Consider the following 21,571-nt stretch of genomic DNA (forward strand, 5'->3'; position numbering starts at 1 on the left):
AGAAAGGAATTAGGACACTAAAAGATTTGTTTCTTGGGGGTCACTTTGCAGGATTTTTTTTTTTTTTTTTATAAATTTAGATTACCCAATTATTTTTTCCAATTAAGGGGCAATTTAGCGTGGCCAATCCACCTACCCTGCACATTTTTGGGTTGTGGGGGCGAAACCCACGCAGACACGGGGAGAATGTGCAAACTCCACACGGACAGTGACCCAGAGCCGGGATCGAACCTGGGACCTCAGCGCCGTGAGGCGGTTGTGCTAACCACTAGGCCACCGTGCTGCCCTAGTTTGCAGGATTGAAGGAGTTGGACGCAAAGTATGGGCTGGAGCAGGGGGAAATGTTTAGATACATGCAGGTTCAAGACTTTGCCAGAAAGAAGATACAGAGCTTCCCGGTAGAGCCGGCTTCCACATTACTGGAGAAGGGGGTAGCGTCAGCGGTTTCCAGGGCTATTTTGGAAGAGGAGAAGGCACCGCTAGAAGGGAACAAGGCAAAGTGGGCAGAAGAGTTGGGAGAGGGTATGGAGGAGAGGTTCTCGTGTGAAGTGCTCCGGAGGGTGAACGCCTTCACCTCATACGGGAGGTTGGGGTCTGATACAGCTGAAGGCGGTAGATAGAGCACACCTCACAAGGGCGAGGATGAGCCGGCTCTTTGAGGGGGTAGAAGATGTGTGTGAACGATGCGGGATGGGGGGCCCCGCAAAACACGTTCATATGTTTTGCGCTTGTCCAAAGCTGGAGGATTACTGGAAGGAGATTGTTAGGGTAATCTCTAAAGTGGTGCATGTGAAACTGGACCCGGGCCCACAGGAGGCCATATTCGGGGTGTCGGACCATCCGGGGTTGGAAACGGGCGCGGAGGCAGATGTTGTCGCCTTCGCCTCGTTGATCGCCCAAAGGCGGATCCTGTTGGGGGTGGGGATCAACCTCTCCACCCTCTGCCTTGGCGTGACGGGGGGGGACCTGCTGGAATTCTTCACTCTTAAGAAGGTCAAATTTGAACTGAGGGGAAGGATGGAGGGGTTCCACAATTCATGGGCGTTATTCATTGTGCACTTTCGAGAATTGGATTACATTGAACATGGAGGGGTGCGGGGAACTGTATGTGTTAATGGTGACTAGGGGTGATTCCTGATTCCTTTTTTTTTAATTTGTTTATGTTAACATGCGGGCTATTGTTTTGGGGTTTGGTGGGAGGATGGGATTGTTATTTTTGATATAGGGATTGACATTACAATTGTTACTGATTATTGTTTGGTGTAAATCTGGGAGAAAATGCGAAAAAGGAAAATAAAAATATATATTTTTTTTAAATTAAAAGAAAAAACTAGTCCCCTATTTTCCAGTGACTGCGTCCATCTTTTCCATTGTAATTGACAATTTAAATCTTTGGGCATCAAAGTTTGCTTACATTAATAACCAGATGTTGCAGAGCATTTTTACTTTTCTCAGCTCTGACTTGCAACCATAAAGGCTAGTTGCTAAGCTTAGCTTTTCATTGTGCATTTTAAAATTTCCAGTTATCCCAGAGTTTTAAAAAACCGCAGGACAACTCTCATCGTGCATCTTACCTGCTCCCCAACTAATATGAAATTCCTAACACTTATGGCTGAATTTTCTTACGAACCTCATGACAAACCAGAAATCCCGACAGCGTATTTGTCAACAATACAACAAGCTTGGTAATATTTCCAGAGGCCACCGAATAAGCTCATCGCCATAGGCAGCTTCCGGTGCTGTTGACCCAATCACAGGGCCAGCAAATCTGAAGCTTCAGCCTTGTCATTAGAAGGGAGCATTATTGAGGTAGGTCAAGAATGGAGAGGGTATCACAACATGGGGCCACCTCTTGTAGAGGCAAGTTTAAAATTTAAAGGCAAAGCAGGCACATCCCTCTTATGTGAAGATGACTCCGTTTCAGACCATTCTATTAATAATTGAACAAACCATGCATGCAAACAAATCTGTAATAATCTACGGGTTACGCATTAACACTTCTCACCAGGCTGGCGTGCAGCACACACATAACAAATCTGCACACTGGCAATTCTATCTGCCATTTCCTGAATAAACCAGAAAAACTAGTGAATTTTCCTCTCCTTGACAACCAGTCAGCTCTCACCATTGTCAGATTTTGAGCAGTATAAATTGAAAAAAATGAAATGAAAATCACGTATTGTCACAAGTAGGCTTCAAATTTACTGTGAAAAGCCCCTAGTCGCCACATTCTAGCCCCGGTACGAGAATTGAACCGTGCTGCTGGCCTGCCTGGGTCTGCTTTCAAAGCCAGCGATTTAGCCCTGTGCTAAACCAGCCCCGTGAGAGAGAGATTACAATGATTCTAGGTTTTTGCAGAAGGCTTATAAAAAAACGAGACTTATTGGTAATTTTACGACCCATCTGGTCTTACTCCAATTATAGGAACACAAATCATGCTGTGCATCTTTTGTCATCACTCATCATTTCTCAAGAATCCATAATGCAAACCTCACATTCTGCAGTGCAAATAATTTCTGTTTGGGAAACAGCCAAATATATCGCAATGAAGTTTGATTTATTCGTACAGAGTTAAAGACGACATCTACAAATACTATATTGGAAAACACCCACCACAAGTGCAGCTATCTTTAAAACTCTCGGCTTGGAGATATCCGGTGACGAAATGTTGGAGAGCAAGTCACACAAAAGGTAGTTCCTGCCAATATCCTTATATTTTGATACCTTTTGCCCGATTTTTCCAGATTTTGGGTTTATCCCAGTAATTTGATGTGGAGAACAGAAAGGGGACAGAGGAATATCAAATGCTGTGACGAAAAAGGCCATGGGAACCAAACCCCCGGCTGACAGCCCGACAACCGGATCTGGGCGAGAGAAGATGGCAGAGGTGGCCACACTCCTTAGAGATTCTGGCAGGGATGATGGCGCAGGAGTTGAAGAAATTTGACAGACAGATGGATGGTCAATTTGAGTGACAAGGAAAGGAGATTAGAGTCGTTCAAAGCCACCAGAGGTGGTTTTAGGCTCGATATGGGCAAGACGGTCAAAGGTATCAAAACATAAGGATACTGCAGGAGCTACCTTTGTGCGACTTGTTCTCTCACATGTCGTCACTGGATGTCTATGAAAGAACATGGGGAGACGCTGAAGGACGTGGAAGAGGCCTTGTCGAGGCATACAGATCAGCTTGCCTGGCGGACAGGAATAGAGCCTGAAGGCCAAAGTTGAAGATCTGGAGTAGGTCGAGGCACCTGAATTTCCTCCCAGAGGCCCGAGACCAACTGAATATTTTTCAGATATGTTCTCTCGATTGATGGGAGGGAATGAAGTGTTCTCCGTTCCGGAATTGGACAGGGCACATCGGGCTCTGTGGCAGAAGCCGTGGCTGAACCAGTAGCCAGGACGGTGATCGTCCAAGTTCACAGTTACCAGAGGAAGGAGCCAGTCCTGGAGTGTGCCAAGAAGAATCAACCATGGTATATAGTGCATGGGCAGCACGGTAGCATAGTGGTTAACACAATGGCTTCACAGCGCCAGGGTCCCATGTTCGATTCCCGGCTTGGGTCACTGTCTTTGCGGAGTCTGCACGTTCTCCCCGTGTCTGTGTGGGTTTCCTCCGGTTTCCTCCCACAGTCCAAAGATAGAACATAGAACGATACAGCGCAGTACAGGCCCTTCGGCCCTCGATGTTGCACCGACATGGAAAAAAACTAAAGGCCATCTAACCTACACTATGCCCTTATCATCCATATGCTTATCCAATAAACTTTTAAATGCCCTCAATGTTGGCGAGTTCACTACTGTTGCAGGTAGGGCATTCCACGGCCTCACCACTCTTTGCGTAAAAAAACCCACCTCTGACCTCTGTCCTATATCTATTACCCCTCAATTTAAGGCTATGTCCCCTCGTGCTAGCCACCTCCATCCGCGGGAGAAGGCTCTCGCTGTCCACCCTATCTAACCCTCTGATCATTTTGTATGCCTCTATTAGGTCACCTCTTAACCTTCTTCTCTCTAACGAAAACAATCTCAAGTCCATCAGCCTTTCCTCATAAGATTTTCCCTCCATACCAGGCAACATCCTGGTAAATCTCCTCTGCACCCCACCAGATGTGCAGGGTTAGGTGGATTGGCCATGATAAATTGCCCTTAGCGTCCAAACAAATAAGGTAAGGTGGGGTTACGGGGACAACAAGAAGTGTGGGGAGGGGTGTGGGTGGGGTGCTCTTTCCAGGAGCCGGTGCAGACTCGATGGGCCGAATGGCCTCCTTCTGCACTGTGAATTCTGTGAATATCAACCAGGATATTGGTACCAAACTGGTGAAGCGGCAGGCAGCCTTCAATAAGGCAATGTACTGTACAGGATGTGCAGTTCCAGGTGGTGTATCCAGCGATGTGAGAGTCATGCGGGACTCTAAGGATCACTATTTTGGCACGCCGGAGTAGTACAATATAGTTCCAAGTCAGGATGGCATGTGGGTTGGAGGGAAACATGCAAGTGATGGTCCTCCCATGTATCTGCTTGTTCTAGTCCTTCAAGCTGGTAGATGTCATGCATTTGGAAGCTGCTGTTGAAGGAGGCGCGATGAGCTGCTGCAGTGCATCTTGTAGGCGGTATGTATTACATCACTGTGCATTGCTGGTGGCGGGAGCGAATATTGAAGGTGATGGGATCGGGTGCCAATCAACTGGCCTGCCTTGCCCTGGATGGTGTTGAGTTTCGTACGTGTTGTTAGAGCTGGACTCATCCAGACAACTGGAGGGAATTCCATTATACTCCTAACTTGTGCCTTGTAACTGGTAGACCGGTTTTATGGAGTCAGGAGCCGAGTTACTCTCTGCAGAATTCCCAGACTCTGACCCACTCTTGTAGCCAATCTTAATATGGCTGGTCCAATCAGTTTAGAATTTTTGTCTATGTTTTGGAAACTAAATCCGTAATGGAAAGCCTTTGAATTTGACAAGCATGAAACACTTCAGTAACCCACACTTAAAAGATGGTCATTTAAATCAAATTCCAGCCCCATTAATCACTCGTGCAACTTAAAAAATAAAGTGGTCAAAAAATACAAAGCAACAAGGAAAATAGATCTGTTTGAATTTCGGCTGCACAGAAGAAAATAATTAAATTGCAAACATATGGGGCACCGAAAAATATTTGCTCTCATCTAATCAGTCTCAATTGTGTCTGGTCCGGTAATTTTCCAAAAAGTTTCAGAACTTTGAAGAGTCATACATACACTAACTTTGTTTCGCTCTCTCAATGCTGTCACAGCAGCTGAGATTTTCCCCAGTGCTTTTTGTTTGTATTTCAGATTTTCAGCACGGCAATATTTTTTTTTAATAAGGGTTGTACCTATTATATCATGCAGTAAATGTTACAAACAAACATAAGAGTTCATTAGGTAATGCACCATCTGGATTTGCATTGAACTACATAGACCAGTTCGTTACTATGCCTATTCTCAGCCAACCATGATAATGCAAGTTTTTTCGATCTCATTCTTTACAGGCCAACTAACAGTGTGGTTTAAAAGGTCCCGCCAATAAATATGTTGTTTTTTAAAAATATAAATTCAAAGTACCCAAATATTTGTTTTCCCCCAATTAAGGGGAAATTTAGCATGGCCAATTCACCTACCCTGCACATCCTTTTGATTTGTGGGGAAGAGACCCACACAGACAGGGGAGAATGTGCAAACTCCACATGGACAATGCCCCGGGGCTGAGATCGAACCCGGGTCCTCAGCGCTAACTATTGCAACAACATGCCGTCCTAATAAATATGTAATTAACAAATGCAGAACAGTGATGTGCACCATCCACTTCAAAGCTAGAAATGCACCAGCCAGGTCCCCTTCTCAGAAACTCACATGAAATTCACCCTCAAAAAACATCATGGGCTCAATTCTCCCAAAGGGAGACAAACAGCCGACGCTGGAGTGAAACCCAGAGTGTTCTCGCCCCCCTGCGGTGTGGCAGGCTGCTCGGCTCATCCGGGCCAGCGAATCGCCGGTCACCGTGAAAAACAGCGAGCGGCGATTCTCCGAGCGGCCTGTCGCAAAACGGGACATGCCATTTTGGGGAGGGGGGGGGAGAGGAGAGAATCGCGGCGTGGCGCGATTCTCCCACCCGGCGTGGGGGTGCGGAGAATCGCGCCCCATATCTCTCCCTGAAGGGGACACGTCACTATGAAAAGGGAAGAGAGACAAACAGCTCCTTATCACAAGCACTGAAAAGAATGGCACTGAAACAGAAAGTATGGAAGAATCCAACCATCCTTTTAATTCTACTGCAAATAATAAAGCTTGTTGATAAAACTCATAGCACTCTCTAAATAAAACCATGCTGTGGTCCAATGAATTTTCCAGCAGCAATTGTAAAACACGAAACAACTCGATCAGTAGAATAACCAATAACAGAGAAACAACTTGCAGTTTCATCATGGAAGAACTGATTAGCTTTCTTGAAAATGAAGCATGATTTCTCAGGATGTTATGATTCTGTAGACGTACTAAATTTGAATTAAGCCACATCAGATGATAAACTCCGGCACCTGTAAAACTGGTCATTTGAGTAATAAAAGTTGCAGCACAGGTGCTGGTCCAATCCAGTTTAAATATAACACTATTAATAATCACCTTTTCATGTTTCTTCAAAAATGAGGTTTTCTTAATTTTCCCATGATGCTGGATATGAAACAAAGGAGAAAGAAAAGTTAAACCCTTAAAGCAATTATATATCTACAGTAAAAATGGTTTACTGCTTCTCAAATTGCAAAACTATTTTACACTTGAACCCAAATAGGAGATTATAACGGCTCTGGAGTAAATCCAAAATAGTTGCTTAATACAACAGCTACGCTCAAGCTAAATAAAACGTCTAACAAGATTTTATTACTGAGTGTTAAGCACCAATGGTAACTCTATAATAAGAACTAGGAAGCAAGTGCCGACTTCTTCGACTCCAAATTTATTGTGGTCAGTAATCAATTCAACAACAAACCTGTGCCACCTGTATCTCCTTTAGAGATTGGTACACAATAAGTGCAATCTGTCAAACGATGAAAACCCCAATCTCAATTTAAGTACCAAGGAATATTAACTATGCTAACATTAAGTACTTGTTGGCCACCAGAACAATTGTTTTCCAGTAAACTGAAGGACTAATCCTGTAGACCAGTGTTTTTCCAAAGTGGGGGTTGTGACCTGCGTGTGGGTCAAGGGTGTTGAAAAAAAGGTCGGCAAAAATAATCTCCAAAGATTGACCAATCCTTTTTTCCATTTTCTCCCTGAATGAATTATTGCTGTCCTGATCTTGTTCAAAAACACACATTCAGAAGGTTAAATTTAATACCTAGCCAATACACAAACATAATGTTTCATTATGAAATTTAATATTTGGAACAGCTATGGGATCAACACTGGTGCAGTGTTACATATAGGTCTGGTTCTGTTCAGTTTATCACACCTATTTTGTTGAAGGCGGTATTACAATGAGAACCTCACCGAAAATGGCATAGCCAGTGTGAGAGTTTTGATGTGGGAGGGAAAGCATAGTATTGCCTCATACAATTCAAGTTACGTGCACTTTATGAAAAGAAAAGGGAGAGAGGTGTAATTTTAAAAGTACAGTGAACCCCGTTTAAATTGCGACAGTAGTAGCAGTACTGCAGCTTGTCTCGTCAGTGGCCTCTGCCTGTATCTCGAATTTCCCGCCATGAAGGCAGGCTATGGCTTCAGAGTTTGTCAAGTATTGTTATTATCTCACAATCCAACTCATTATTATACCCTGTGTGCACGGAAATATTTTGCTGCAGAATCAATTTCAAATGAGATGATGTCTGAAAAATGGGGATGGCTGAGTAAACGAGCATATTGTCTGATTTTGGACATTGATTTTGAATTTATAGGTTGACAAGAGGAATAAGATTTAACGTACTTCTTTAAAGCTAAATTCACGTATCTATGCTGATACAGAGCTACCAGATCAGCGAATGTGTTTGGGGGGAATGGTACTCACGGTGTTAAATCCTCAGATCGATTAAGCAGCCTTTTTGGAGTTCAGCTTTAAATCTCGGGTTCGAGTTGTAAATGTGCAGTTGGACAAAACCAGTGATTTTAGTGTCAGAGATGGAAAACAAATTGACAAAGATATAGACAAAATAAAAACTTGGCCCATCTATTCCCTGTTCCTAGTTGTCCTTTGACACACTGCTTACCGTTGCTCTGTCATTAACACATTCTGATCTCTTCATGTGCCACTATCAGCACCCTTCGTAGCCTTGATCATCACCATTTACATTCCCTTTGTGCTTCCACAACATCTTTGTCAATTACCACCTATCCCTGGCCCTGTATCCAGCCCTACTGCTCCATGCCACCCCTACAACTGTATTAATCTGATCCTATTTCCAGTTCTCTCCAGCTTTGACAAAGAGTCATCCAGACTCAAAACGTTAGCTCCCTTCTCTCTCCACAGACGCTGTCTGACCTGTCATGATTGGCAAGTATTTTCTGTTTTTTCAGCATCTGCAGCAATTTGCTTTTATCTTAATGTAAAACTGTTTGTTGGTAAGTGAAATTTGCAATATACAAGGTGGAATTATTTTGTTGCCATGCAACATCTTGGCTTTAAGTAGGCAGAACTGAATGCAATTTACCGCAAGGAAGATCAATTATATTAACTTTAAAGGCATAAAAGTGAGGACAGGTTCACCCAAGTAGTAAGTGAACATGGTGTGGGTTGCGAGGGCCAACCATTTGGTAAAAGTGGGTCACCAGAAAAAAGTTTGAAAAACACTAGTATAGACTACGTCATCCTTCACAAACAAACCATACTATTACTAGGTAGCATTGTGGTTAGCACAATTGCTTCACAGCTCCAGGGTCCCAGGTTCGATTCTGGCTTGGGTCACTGTCTGTGCGGAGTCTGCATGTTCTCCCCATGTGTGCGTGGGTTTCCTCCGGGTGCTCCGGTTTCCTCCCACAGTCCAAAGATGTGCAGGTTAGGTGGATTGGCCATGCTAAATTGCCCTTTGTGTCCAAAATTGCCCTTAGTGTTGGGTGGGGTTACTGGGTTATGGGGATAGGGTGGAGGTGTTGACCTTGGGTGGGGTGCTCTTTCCAAGAGCCGGTGCAGACTCGATGGGCCGAATGGCCTCCTTCTGCACTGTTAATTCTATGATAATCTATGATTAATCTTAGGACAAAGGTTCGGCACAACATCGTGGGCTGAAGGGCCTGTTCTGTGCTGTATTGTTCTATGTTGTAAAGAAATAAACGTTTTTTTTTAAATCAAGTTTTTACCTGACGGGACATTCTATTCCAACACTATTCTCATCTTAATAAGATACCGATGCTAATTCTGTCATTTACAACATGTAAACAGGAGACTAATTTTGTATTTACATTGGCTGGCTCCTCTTTAAGAAATATTTCAATTTGAGCTTCTCAATCTTGTTTTCAAATCCTTCCATGGCCTTGCACTGTCCATCTCTAGCCTCCTCCAGTGTTAAACGTCAAGATAACTGCCCTCTATTTATGGCCTCTTGAGCATCCATATTTTAAACATTCAGCAGTGGTAGCCATGCCTTAATTCACCAAGATCCTTCCTAAATCTATCTGTGTACATAGAAAATAGGAGTACGCCATTTGGCCCTTTGAGCCTGCTCTGCCATTCATTATGATCATGGTTGATCATAGAGTTCAATACCTTGATCCCGCCTTCCCCCCATATCCCTTGATCCCTTTAGCCCCAAGAGCCAGATCTAATTCCTTCTTGAAATTACATAATGTTTTCACCTCAATTACGTTTCGTGGTAATGAATTCTGCAGATTCACCACTCTCTGGATGCAGAAATTTCTCCTCATCTCCCCTTATCCTCAAACTATGACCCCTAGTTCCCACCATCGGGAACATTCTGTCTGAATCTACCCTATGTAATCCTGTTAGAATTTTATGTTTCTAGGAGATCTCCCCCTCACTCTTAAAACCTACATCCTTCTGGTCGTCTGCCCTAATTTTGCATGGTTCAGTGTCAAGTTTTGTTTTATCACAATCCCATGAAGTGCCTTGGGGCATTTTAATGTGGCGTGATGCGAATAGAAGCAGTTGTTGCCGGACACCATGATAGCCAACCTTGCATTCCTGGACAACCCATCCCCATCACAGGACAGGGGCTCATGGGAGAGTTGAGTTTCAGGATTGCTGTGGGTGGGTGAGAAAGAAGCAGTGCTATTCAAGACTTGGTTGGGTAATTTAGTGTTGTCTACTTTGAGTGTATAAAGTATTTCTAACAAATTCAGTGATTTATTTTGCAAGTTATTCCAGTTGGGGATGCATGGTGTTGCATATGTATAGTATTTCAACTTGCACATTCCTATGAGAACCCATGAATCACTTTAAGTCGATATTTTCAAGACCATAACCACAACTTTAGGTGATGACTGACTGTATGCAATATGATTTGTTTAAATGAAGATTTCTGAAAATACTTTAGCATCTCCAAAGGAGATTCCAGCAGTTACTCCTGATGTTTTGCTACCATGCTACAGTAATTAAAAATGAATGTTTCTGAAGTTAGAAACAATCAATAAATGCAATAAACAGGGCCATCAACTATGCTGTTACCAAAATATAATGCACTGTAACATGCATTTGGTAGGACACAATAGTAAAGAAGATACTTCCAACCAACAGCAAAATCTCAAATGCCAAAGCTGACATATTTCAGAATGTACAACTTGCAGAACAACTGAAGTCTCGAGAGCGACATTTAAGAGGCATCTTGACAAATACATGAACAGGATGGGAATAGAGGGATATGGACCCCAGAAGTGCAGAAGATTTTAGTTTAGTTTTAGTTTAAACAGGCATCATGATCGACACAGGCTTGGAGTGCCCAAAAGGGCCTGTTCCTGTGCTGTTCTTTCTTAAAACACTGTATTCCTGCTCCTTGCTACTATACTGCCCTCTCGATCACAGTTAATCACTCCATCACAACCTGTATATTTAATCATCCATAGCACGAAACATAACATTCAGATATTATTAATTTGATTCACTAGATTAATCACTGCAATAGCAGGATTGTTTTATAACAAGAGATTGGGGATACTGGGTCTGTATTCCTTAGAATTTTGAGGAATGAAAGATGATCACATTTAAATTTACACAATTCTTACAGGGCATGACTGGGTGGGTGTAGATAGTTCCCTTGGCTGGTGAGTCTAAACCAAAGGGTCATAATCTCAGGATAAGGGGTAGGTCATTTAAGACTGAGATGAGGAGAAATTTTTTCACCGAATCTTTGGAATTCTCTACCCCAGAGAGCTGTGGAAGCTCATGGAGCATGTTCCAAGCACGTGAAAAATTACATCAAGGGATATGGAAGTGGCATGGGAAAGTGGTACTGAGGTAGATGATCAGCCATGATCTAATTCAATGGCTGAGCAGACCCGACAGGTTGAATGGACTATTCGTGTTCTGTTCCTCTGTTCCCATGCTCCATTATACACAGGGATAAAAGGTCAAAGGCCTGAAACAGATGCTACCAGACCTGCTGACTGTTTTAAGCACTTTTTCTTTTTTTATTCCATTCTATGTGCATAAATTAAGGGTCAAGATTAAGAAAATATATGAAATGACTGCACCTTCATGAAAAACCGTTTGTCTGTTCTAGAAGGATTATATGACGAGAGGTAGGCAGCAATCAGCAGAAATTTGGAGTAATACGGAAGTTCAACATGTGCGTGAGCAGAAATTCCTGAGGATTCAAAAAAATAATAATTAAAAGTCTGCAAAGTTATTGGAATACAGAACTTGACTTCCTGAGCAACATGTAGAGCAGTCGCACAGGAGATGGCTCCTGCCAGAGCACTTTAATTTAAGCCCTTCTCACCTGGTTTTCGGAGGAGATTTGGGGAGGAATTTGGTCAGCTTGACGGGATGAGAATCACACGTCAAGATAATGAAGACCAGTTATCCACCCCAAATGAACTGTACACAAAGAAAAACCACTTTCCTCCTGCGCCAACCACCCTTTACCAATTTCTCAGATGTATCATAGAAAGCATCCTATCTGGCTGCATCACAACTTGGGCATGGCAACTGCTCAGCGCAAGATCGCAAGAAACTAGTCGTGAACACAGCTCAGTTTTTCATGCGAGCCCGGCTCCCAACCATTGATTCTGTCCACACCTCCCGCTGCCTTGGGAAAGCAGGCAGCATAATCAAAGACCCCTCCTACCCAGGTTATTTTCTCTCCCAATCTCTTCCATCGGGCAGAAAATGCAAATGTTTGAGAACATTGACCATAGATTCAAAAACAGCTTCTTCCCCGCTGTTACCAGAATCCTGAAATGACTTTCTTCAGGGTCTGAACTGATATTCCTACACAGTTGTACCACTATATACCATATACTTCACTCGCTGTCTGTGTTTATGTATCCTCATGTATTTATCATATGTTCTATGTTTTCATGTATGGAGCAATCTGCCTGCATTGTAAGCAGAACAATACTTTTCACTGTACCTTGGTACACATGACAATAAAAATAAATCTAAATCGAGTTTAAGGTGCAAAAACAGTTCGCCAAGAGATGCTGCAAAAGTAGGCCAAGTTAAGAGGGCAGTAAAGGAGTGGCGACTCTGTGGCCATGATGAAACAATGGGTTGAAATTCATTGTGCAAGTAAGAGAATTAGGATGAACCTTGGCATAACCATGCGATGACCGGAGTGTGGATCCACAAGAGTATGAACACTTAGTGGAAATCGATTTTGGTATTTGGGAAAAGGAGAACCCCCCCGCCTCAAGCCACTTGGAATAAAGCAACAGGCTGGAGCTTCAAGCATGCAAGAGAGAAACATACAGGCCAGATGAGCATTCATGCAGTCTAGCACATGCTCAAGGTGGGCACATAAATCAGTGCACAAAAATGATCTCAGATGGGAAGGAATTCTCCACAGTCCAGTCTGTTCCGACTTATCATTTTTGCTCTCTTGCCTCCTGTAGTTTCTGCCTCAAACTGTCTGCTCTCGCCACTTTCTGCTCAATCTGGGCTATGGAAACTTGGCAATTCTTTTATCCATTAGAATTGCTTAAGGATTGGATGCAAAATGGCAATGTGCCTCATTGCTCATTATAAGGAGCACAGAATGAGAGTGTATTAATGTTGTATAGTATCCTTAAAATAGTTAGGATTATAAATTTTAATTTAATTGTATGATTTAAGGTTGCAATCTACACTCATCTACAAAATATTGTAATCTGATCAAAGGACCAAGATTCTTACGGTCAACTAAATCAGAGATGGTTCACCTTTCACATGTCCATCTTCTTTATCATCTTGCTGCAGTCTCTCCCACTGAGAGCTGAAAGGTAAGATAACATAATTCACAAAATTATATTTTTGTGCACAGAAGTACGGAAATCAAGTCTATAGTTTTCCATTCTCTAAAAGAGCATTATATTTAAAACAAGTTCTACATCAATCTCAAAACAATTAAACAAATACTCCAACTTCTCAACTAATGGACTACTCCCCCCATTAAATAAACCATTTTAGTTACATAGAAAAACATTTTAGTTACAACGGAATAACATTTGCGCTTTGTAATGTTTACAATTTGTGGACCTGTAAGTTTGGAAAAGGTTGTTAGCGCTGTTGCTCTAATGAATAAATCCTAAATAAGAAAACTAAGATTGGTTTTATTTGCAGCTTGAGACCTATGAAAATAACAGGAAAAAAAAGTAAACTTTATATGTGGCCCACCTCTACTTTAAAGAGACAAGTCAAGTTACTAGCTAAACATCGACATCATGCTCCAGACTCCACATGTAAAGCCATGGTGATTAATCCTTTTCTCAGTTGGTTTAACAATTCCAAATCTGGCTCAGATGTCAAATCCAAGCCACATATTAAGAGTGCTGCCTCAATATAAAGGTGACCCTCTACTAGCACTGACTCGCTGCGTGATCTGCGTGGGGCCGACATTAAATCAAGGCTCCTTCGAAAAGTTTCAATAGTCAAGATGGACATAAGGATCTCGCAGCCTAAGCACAGGCTGTCTCCCAATGACTAAGCCAACATTACTTCATCAACTAATGTTAGGAAAGAATTTTTTGCCCCATCTGCATTACCTCCACAATAGCATCATGTGGCGTGCAAGGTGCTGCCTTATTTGCCTACTGAATTCACAGCGTTTAAAAGTTTATTTTGTTGGAGGAAGGGTTCTTGAACATTATTGAAGACGGCATAGTGCTATTAAAATACAAATCTTCACATTGTAGTGTGAGGAACTAAGATCTCGCCCTGCACATTTTTATAGTAATGGGCAGAGGTGAGGGGGGACTTTAAACCCCATTTTTGGCAGGCAGGCAAGTGTGTGGGGTGGGGGGGGGGATTTCGCATTGAGATTGTCCCCACCCCACCAATTACATAATAGAGTTCCCACCATGAAAGGTCAGGAGCCCCATTGGCATACATTTACATGACATTAGTGGACCTCCCCACTGTATCATCCCTCCAAGCAAGGATTTCACATGCTTCCGCAGACGTGACGCCATGTCAGCAGGATTTACAACAGGTGTTCACAAACGGGGACCTGGTGAACAGAACCTGCTGGGCCGCACAGTTAAGTACAGCCCTCAGAGGGAAGGGGGCCGTGGCTGGGCAGTATCAAGGGAGGGGTGCACCCTTTTGGTGTAAAGGTTTCTGAGGGGTGGGTTCTGACATCATGGGACTGCCCCTTCCATTTTATTTCTCTAAGTGTTCAAAAATATAGTGGGAAAACCCAGCAAGGTAACTGGCAGGCTGCCCTCCACTTTTCCCACCAGAAACACTTTGAAGAAAACAAGACGTGCCAGCCATGATTATTGCTATTTTTAAAAGTTTAAAACTGAAAAAAGACCTTTAAAGTGTCTGACGCTGTGTCGGTTTGTGACCCCAGAACAAAAGTCCAAAGATGTGCAATAATAATAATAGCTTATTGTCACGAGTAGGCTTCAATGAAGTTACTGTGTTAAGCCCCTAGTCGCCACATTCCGGCGCCTGTTCGGGGAGGCCAGTACAAGAATTGAACCCACGCTGCTGGCATTGTTCTGCATTGCAAGCCAGCTATTTAGCATACTGTGCTAAACCAGTCCCTGGTGCAGGTTAGGAATGTGCAGGTTAAGTTACAGGGATAGAGCCGGTGGGTGGGGGAGTGGCCCTGGGTAGAGTGCTCTTTTGGAGAGTCGGTGCAGACTCCTTGGGCCAAATGGCCTCCTTCTGCACTGTAGGGATTCTATGATTCTACGAAAAGAAGCCACAGCTCGTTCTCTCTAAGAAGCCACTAATGACGCTCCAAGGATTGTACAGCCCAACTTCAAAGAGAGCTATACAAAGGCCATCTGCATTTAATTACTGAGGTGGAGATGAATCTTCTGCTAGTACAAAGGCCCCACAACCTCCCTTTCAATTCCGATGGTTGAGACATTTTTTTTTTTTTTTTTAAATCACCTCTTTATTTATAAACTACAGCAATGAGATTAAAAACAATGCTGGAAACAGTTATTTCAATTTGAAGATTAAATCATATTTGTGGAATTTTTTAAAAAAAGTTTATCTTCTATGTACTTGTAAGGTAAACATACTGCATATCTAGGGATAGAACTGCAACCTAGGGATAGAACAATCTCAGGAGGTGGTGCAGACTCTTTTGCAGTCTCAAAACAACTCTGCTAACTTGGTTCTGCGTCGATCATAACTTTTACATTGAAAAAGTCAAATTCCTGACTAAATTATGAAGAGAATTATGGTATCATGGTAGAGTTGACGTCTGTAACTACAAAATTTAAATATTTGCTATGAGGATAGCAAATGTTGTCCCCTTGTTCAAGAAGGCGAGTAGAGACAACCCTGGTAATTATAGACCTGTGAGCCTTACTTCGGTTGTGGGTAAAATGTTGGAAAAGGTTTTGTGAAGGGTACGTCATGCCTCACAAACCTTATTGAGTTTTTTGAGAAGGTGACCAAACAGGTGGATCAGGGTAAAGTGGTTGATGTGGTGTATATGGATTTCAGTAAGGCGTTTGATAAGGTTCCCCACGGTAGGCTATTGCAGAAAATAAGGAAGTATGGGATTGAAGGTGATTTAGCGGTTTGGATCAGTAATTGGCTAGCTGAAAGAAGACAGAGGGTGGTGGTTGATGGCAAATGTTCATCCTGGAGTTCAGTTACTAGTGGTGTACCGCAAGGATCTGTTTTGGGGCCACTGCTGTTTGTCATTTTTATAAATGACCTGGAAGAGGGTGTAGAAGGATGGGTTAGTAAATGACACGAAGGTCGGTGGAGTTGTGAATAGTGCTGAAGGATGTTATAGGATACAGAGGGACATAGATAAGCTGCAGAGCTGGGCTGAGAGATGGCAGTTGAGTTTAATGCGGAAAAGTGTGAGGTGGTTCACTTTGGAAGGAGTAACAGGAATGCAGAATACTGGACTAATGGCAAGATTCTTGGTAGTGTAGATGAACAGAGAGATCTCGGCATCCAGGTACATAAATCCCTGAAAGTTGCCACCCAGGTTAATAGGGCTGTTAAGAAGGCATATGGTGTGCTAGCCTTTATCAGCAGGGGGATTGAGTTTCGGAGCCACAAGGTCATGCTGCAGCTGTACATAACTCTGGTGCGGCCGCACCTGGAGTACTGCGTGCAGTTCTGGTCACCACATTATAGGAAGGATGTGGAAGCTTTGGAAAGGGTTCAGAGGAGATTTACTAGGATGTTGCCTGGTATGGATGGAAGGTCTTACGAGGAAAGGCTCAGGGACTTGAGGTTGTTTTCGTTAGAGAGGAGAAGGCTGAGAGGTGACTTAATAGAGACATATAAGATAGTCAGAGGGTTAGATAGGGTGGACAGTGAGAGTCTTTTTCCTCGGATGGTGATGACCAACACGAGGGGACATAGCTTTAAATTGAGGGGTGATAGATATAGGACAGATGTCAGAGGCAGTTTCTTTACTCAGAGAGTAGTAGGGGTGTGGAACGCCCTGCCTGCAACAGTAGTAGACTCGCCAACTTTAAGGGCATTTAAGTGGTCACTGAATAGACATATGGATGAAAATGGAATAGTGTAGGTCAGATAGGCTTCAGATGGTTTCACAGGTCGGCGCAACATCGAGGGCCGAAGGGCCCGTACTGCGCTGTAGTGTTCTATGATCTATTTGTCTTAATATTCCAAAAATATTTTATTAAAGTAACTAGAACTGTATATATGTGCGATGCAAAATGAGCCAAGGTCTGTGACTGGGAGACAAACTATTTTGTAATTTGATGCTGAGTGAACTTTTTTACTCAACATTACAGTCACGAGCATTCTGCTCCTAGCAAGGTCGTGGAATCTTGGTAGTTGGTCTTCATCTTTGTTACCCTGGTCATGTCCGACTTGGACTGTGCTATGTAAAACCAACTGTAAAGTATTTTCCGTCTGTGAAAAATAATTAATTCCAGCTATGCTGTTCACAAATTCAAGAGCCATAACTTTTGACAATATTCTGGGATGCTGATATTCACTTTGGCTGTACTTTTATTCATTAGATGATTACCTTGAGATTTCTCGTAGATAAACTGTTTGCATTGCTTTTTTCAGGTGTGGTTCAATGTTTTTCCACAGCCGATGAGCATCCTCTTCTTTGGCTTGAAGAAAACATGAGTTTTTTTCAATCATTGTATCTGCATTTCCTTTCTGTTCTCTATATTATGCTAATTGCATTCCACAAAGTCAGCAATATTCCAATGACATTCAAGCAACAAGCAAAATCAAAAATATGGGGCTGGATTCTCCGCTGTCGGGATTCTCCATTGTGCTGGCAGCCCAGGGATTTCCCGTCAGCGTGGGGCTGCCCACAATGGGATACCCCATTGGCCGTCTGGCGAGGCGGTGAATCCGGGGGGGTGAATCCGGCGGTGAATCCGGGCACCAGAAATCTGGTCCGGTGGGACAGAGAATCCCGCCCAAGAAGTCTAACATGCTTCTTCATTCCTTCAGCACCCATATACAAATAGATTATGCCAAAACTGGAAACAAAGCTCAGGTTAAACAGAATTTCAAACAAGGTAAAAACAAATTATTTTTCAGACTGAAATGTTACTGTGCCATGTAGTTGCTTTGCTGTCATGCTGAGATACAATGTACACATGCAATGCTAAGGTATTCACTTGAAAGTCACAAACCTCAAGTAAATTGCTTCAGGATTGCTCTTATAAATACACTGAAAAGCAACTTAAGCAAGACTTTACTTATTTGCCTTATCTCATTCTTTTTTGGAGACTTTTCTTTAGATGCATGACTTGGAAAAAGTCCTGACTTCCAATTCCCATTTGGAAGAAAAAAAAACAGTAACCACATTATATTTGTGACCTAGCAACCAATCAACGTTGGGGAGCAGAGCTGCAAAATGAGCTCTAGATTTAGTACGTTTGGCATTCTTGAAGTTTCAAAAAATTTCCATGTTTGGCCTTGTGATTCAAACTCTAGTTTTCAGAGAAGACGACTTTAAAAGACAGAATAAGAAGCATTTTTACAAATAATGTAGTCATGGTGAGCAGAGCTTGATAATATAGCAAAATATGAGGTGGTCAAATGATGGCAATGAAGCAAATTCAATGTAGAAGATATCCAGCCTGACGCAATTTAAGCAAATCTTCTCTGAAGACTCATTTTTATAGTTCCAAAAAGCTGGACAATGCAGGAAAAAAATGTAAAACTAAGGAAAATTATTTAGCACTTCAACAAATTAAAATTTCTATCTATAGTTCACCTTTCTTTTATTTCACATTTGCACCTGTCGAACAATGTAGGCATTCATACATTTTTCACCATAATCAGAACTTAATTTCTCATTACCAACAACTGCGAATGGCAGAAACGAAAAAAGTACCTTAATACACCAAATCCATGACTGACCAGACAACATACACACATTAGTGTTATTGCTTAGATATACATCAAGGAGTTCATGGTGGGCCGAAGGGCCTCTTTTTGTGTTGTAAAACCACGTTACAGAGTTTGGTATCGAATTTTAGCATGTCAGATTCAGAAATAAATTTCTACGTGCTCAGAACAGTAACAAATTAAAATTGGAATGAACAGTCTAAAGTAGGGTAGAGAGACGGTAATCATTGCAACTGATATTTGTATGAGTGGTGCCAAAATATATTTGTACAAAGTTGAAATGGATCTATAGGTATAGTGCACTTCATTTTAAATGTGCCAATTTGCAGCAGCAGCAAAAAAAAAAAAGAGATATTCCACTGTGTTTACAATTGGATATCTCAGGTCTGGACATTAAGATACAAGGGCAGTATGGCCCCGAGGGGGTGCAAAGTTCAGCAGCTTTTAAGAGGGAAGACTGGAAAAGCTTTGAATGCTGGTGAATACAAGGTAGTGAACGGATACAAAAGGTAAATTCCAGACCATCACTTGAACAATCAGAGATAATTTGTAAATGTCAAATTTAGGATGGAGAGTGATCCAAATATATGGACACGAGTGCAGTAAAATACCAGGATTCATTAAATAAAACAGCTAGTTACCATGCTTTAGATGGGGGGGCCAGGAGGAAAGTTTTTTTTAAAAACTTCATTTGCGATGGATGACTGGTCTTCATTAAGTTTATCTTTTTTACAAATGTGTGACATTTTGAACGATTTTCTTCAGTTTGCTGTTATCGGAATTGTTATATGGCTCCCTGTGTAGCTGCAGATTGCTACACCAACTTTATTTTGCAAAGCAGCATTTCTTGTCAGCTAGTCATTAAATGGCAGCATCTGTAGTCTGTCATACCCCGCTAATTTTAGAGAAAACACACTGATTGATAGCAACCCAAAATTAATTTTAACTACCAATATTATTTTTTTAAATTAAGCTATTACAAGATATTAGTTACATTTTCTTTCAGCTCCTTTACGTTATTATAGCATCTCAGCATAACAGAGCAAGGTTTATATTTATATAGACTCTTTACCGTTTCAAATCAAATAATCTTACCATGGCAAGGACCAATTTAATAATTAAAACTTTTTTTTTAATGGAGGGTATTATTTTAAAAGAAAGTATGTCCCCCTTCTCCAAGGCTTACCATCTCCTCTTTGTACAGGCTCACAGAACTTGGGAAAATTTAGTGCAGCCTGAAAAAGAACAAATGAGAACGTCTGTAAAAATGTTAATTCAATTAATTGCCATTAATTGTTAAATCAAACCTCATTGTCTGCTAGAGTGCGCAAGAAAAGTAGACGTTTTTAGTTTTAAATGAATCACGTTCGGGCAGCCACTCCAATTCATTGATAACTTAACAATGTGATTCCAAGTGATCAGAGGAAAATTGGTGGAAGAAATGCACAACAGTGCAGGAGAGATTGCTCTAAGATTTGAGAACAAGGCATGCTACTGTAGGAGGGCATTGGTGCCAAAATACATAAAAACATGATATGTATCTCCTGGTGCTGCTTGATGCTACCAATTAGGCACATCATTTCAAAAAATGGATAATATTCCATTCCCCAATATTAACAATCAATTGTAATAAATTGAAAATAACCTTAAAATGAATACGTTAATCACATTGCCACGGTGCCAAAGAAGAACCAGGCAACATGCCTCAATCTATCATTAAGAAGTGCTTTGAGAGGTTGGTCATGAGGCAGATCAACTCCATACTCCCAGAATGCCTTGATCCACTGCAATTCGCATATCGCCACAACCGGTCCACAGCAGATGCCATCTCCCCTGCCTTACACTCATCGCTGGAGCATCTCGACACCAAGGACTCCCACGTCAGACTCCACTTCATTGACTACAGCTCCGCCTTCAATACCAGAACCCCAGCCAAGCTCATATCAAAACTCCAAAAGCTAGGATGTGGCTCCTCTCTCTGCAACCGAATCCCTAACCTCCTGACCTATGGATAAACAACAACACCTCCTCCACGATACTCCTCAATATTGGGGCCACACAAGGCTGTGTACTTAGCCCCCTACTATACTCCCTATACACACACATGACAGTGTGATAAAATTTGTCTCCAACAAGTTTGCTGATGACATGACTGTAGTTGGCCAGATCTCGAACAACGATGGGTCAGAGTTCAGGAGGAAGTTGACAATCTCTCCCTCAACATCAGCAAAATTAAGGAGCTGATCATTGACTTCAGGAAGCAAAGTATCATACACATCGTTGTCTGCATCAATGGAGCTGAGGTAGAGACGGTTGACAGCTTCAAATTCCTAGGTGTGCACATCACCAACAATCTATTCTGGTCCACCCATGTCGACACTATGACCAAGAAAGCACAACAGCTTCCTCAGAAAACTAAGGAAATTCGGCAATGTCCACATTGACTCTTACCAATTTTTGCAGATGCACTATAAAAAGCATCCCATCTAGCTGCATCACAGCCTGGTATGGCAGCTGCTCGGCCCAAGACCGTAAGAAACTAGGGAGAGTTGTGAACACAGCCCCGTCCATCACGCAAAACCGCCTCCCAGCCATTAACTCTATCGGCAACTCCCACTGCCTTGGGAAAGCAGGC

General features: G+C 42.3%; 1 protein-coding gene across 10 annotated transcripts in view; it reads right to left on the reverse strand.

The window, feature by feature from the left end:
• orc5 (origin recognition complex, subunit 5) overlaps positions 1 to 21,571 on the reverse strand; it is a 132,781-nt gene that overhangs the window by 67,316 nt on the left and 43,894 nt on the right. For all 10 annotated transcript variants that reach the window (XR_005462318.1, XR_005462317.1, XR_005462316.1 and 7 more), the window contains exons 8-12: positions 20,123 to 20,171; positions 17,588 to 17,678; positions 13,323 to 13,375; positions 11,655 to 11,767; positions 6,642 to 6,689 (exon numbers count right to left, since the gene is read on the reverse strand). Coding sequence is in view for 5 of the 10 variants with exons in the window: in XM_038811592.1 (XP_038667520.1) it covers positions 6,642 to 6,689; positions 11,655 to 11,767; positions 13,323 to 13,375; positions 17,588 to 17,678; positions 20,123 to 20,171 (354 nt within the window). In the remaining 5 variants the exon portion in view is untranslated. The remainder of the gene's footprint in view (positions 1 to 6,641; positions 6,690 to 11,654; positions 11,768 to 13,322; positions 13,376 to 17,587; positions 17,679 to 20,122; positions 20,172 to 21,571) is intronic.

The sequence above is a fragment of the Scyliorhinus canicula genome, chromosome 11 (genome assembly GCF_902713615.1).
Source record: "Scyliorhinus canicula chromosome 11, sScyCan1.1, whole genome shotgun sequence".
NCBI classification, from domain to species: domain Eukaryota; kingdom Metazoa; phylum Chordata; class Chondrichthyes; order Carcharhiniformes; family Scyliorhinidae; genus Scyliorhinus; species Scyliorhinus canicula.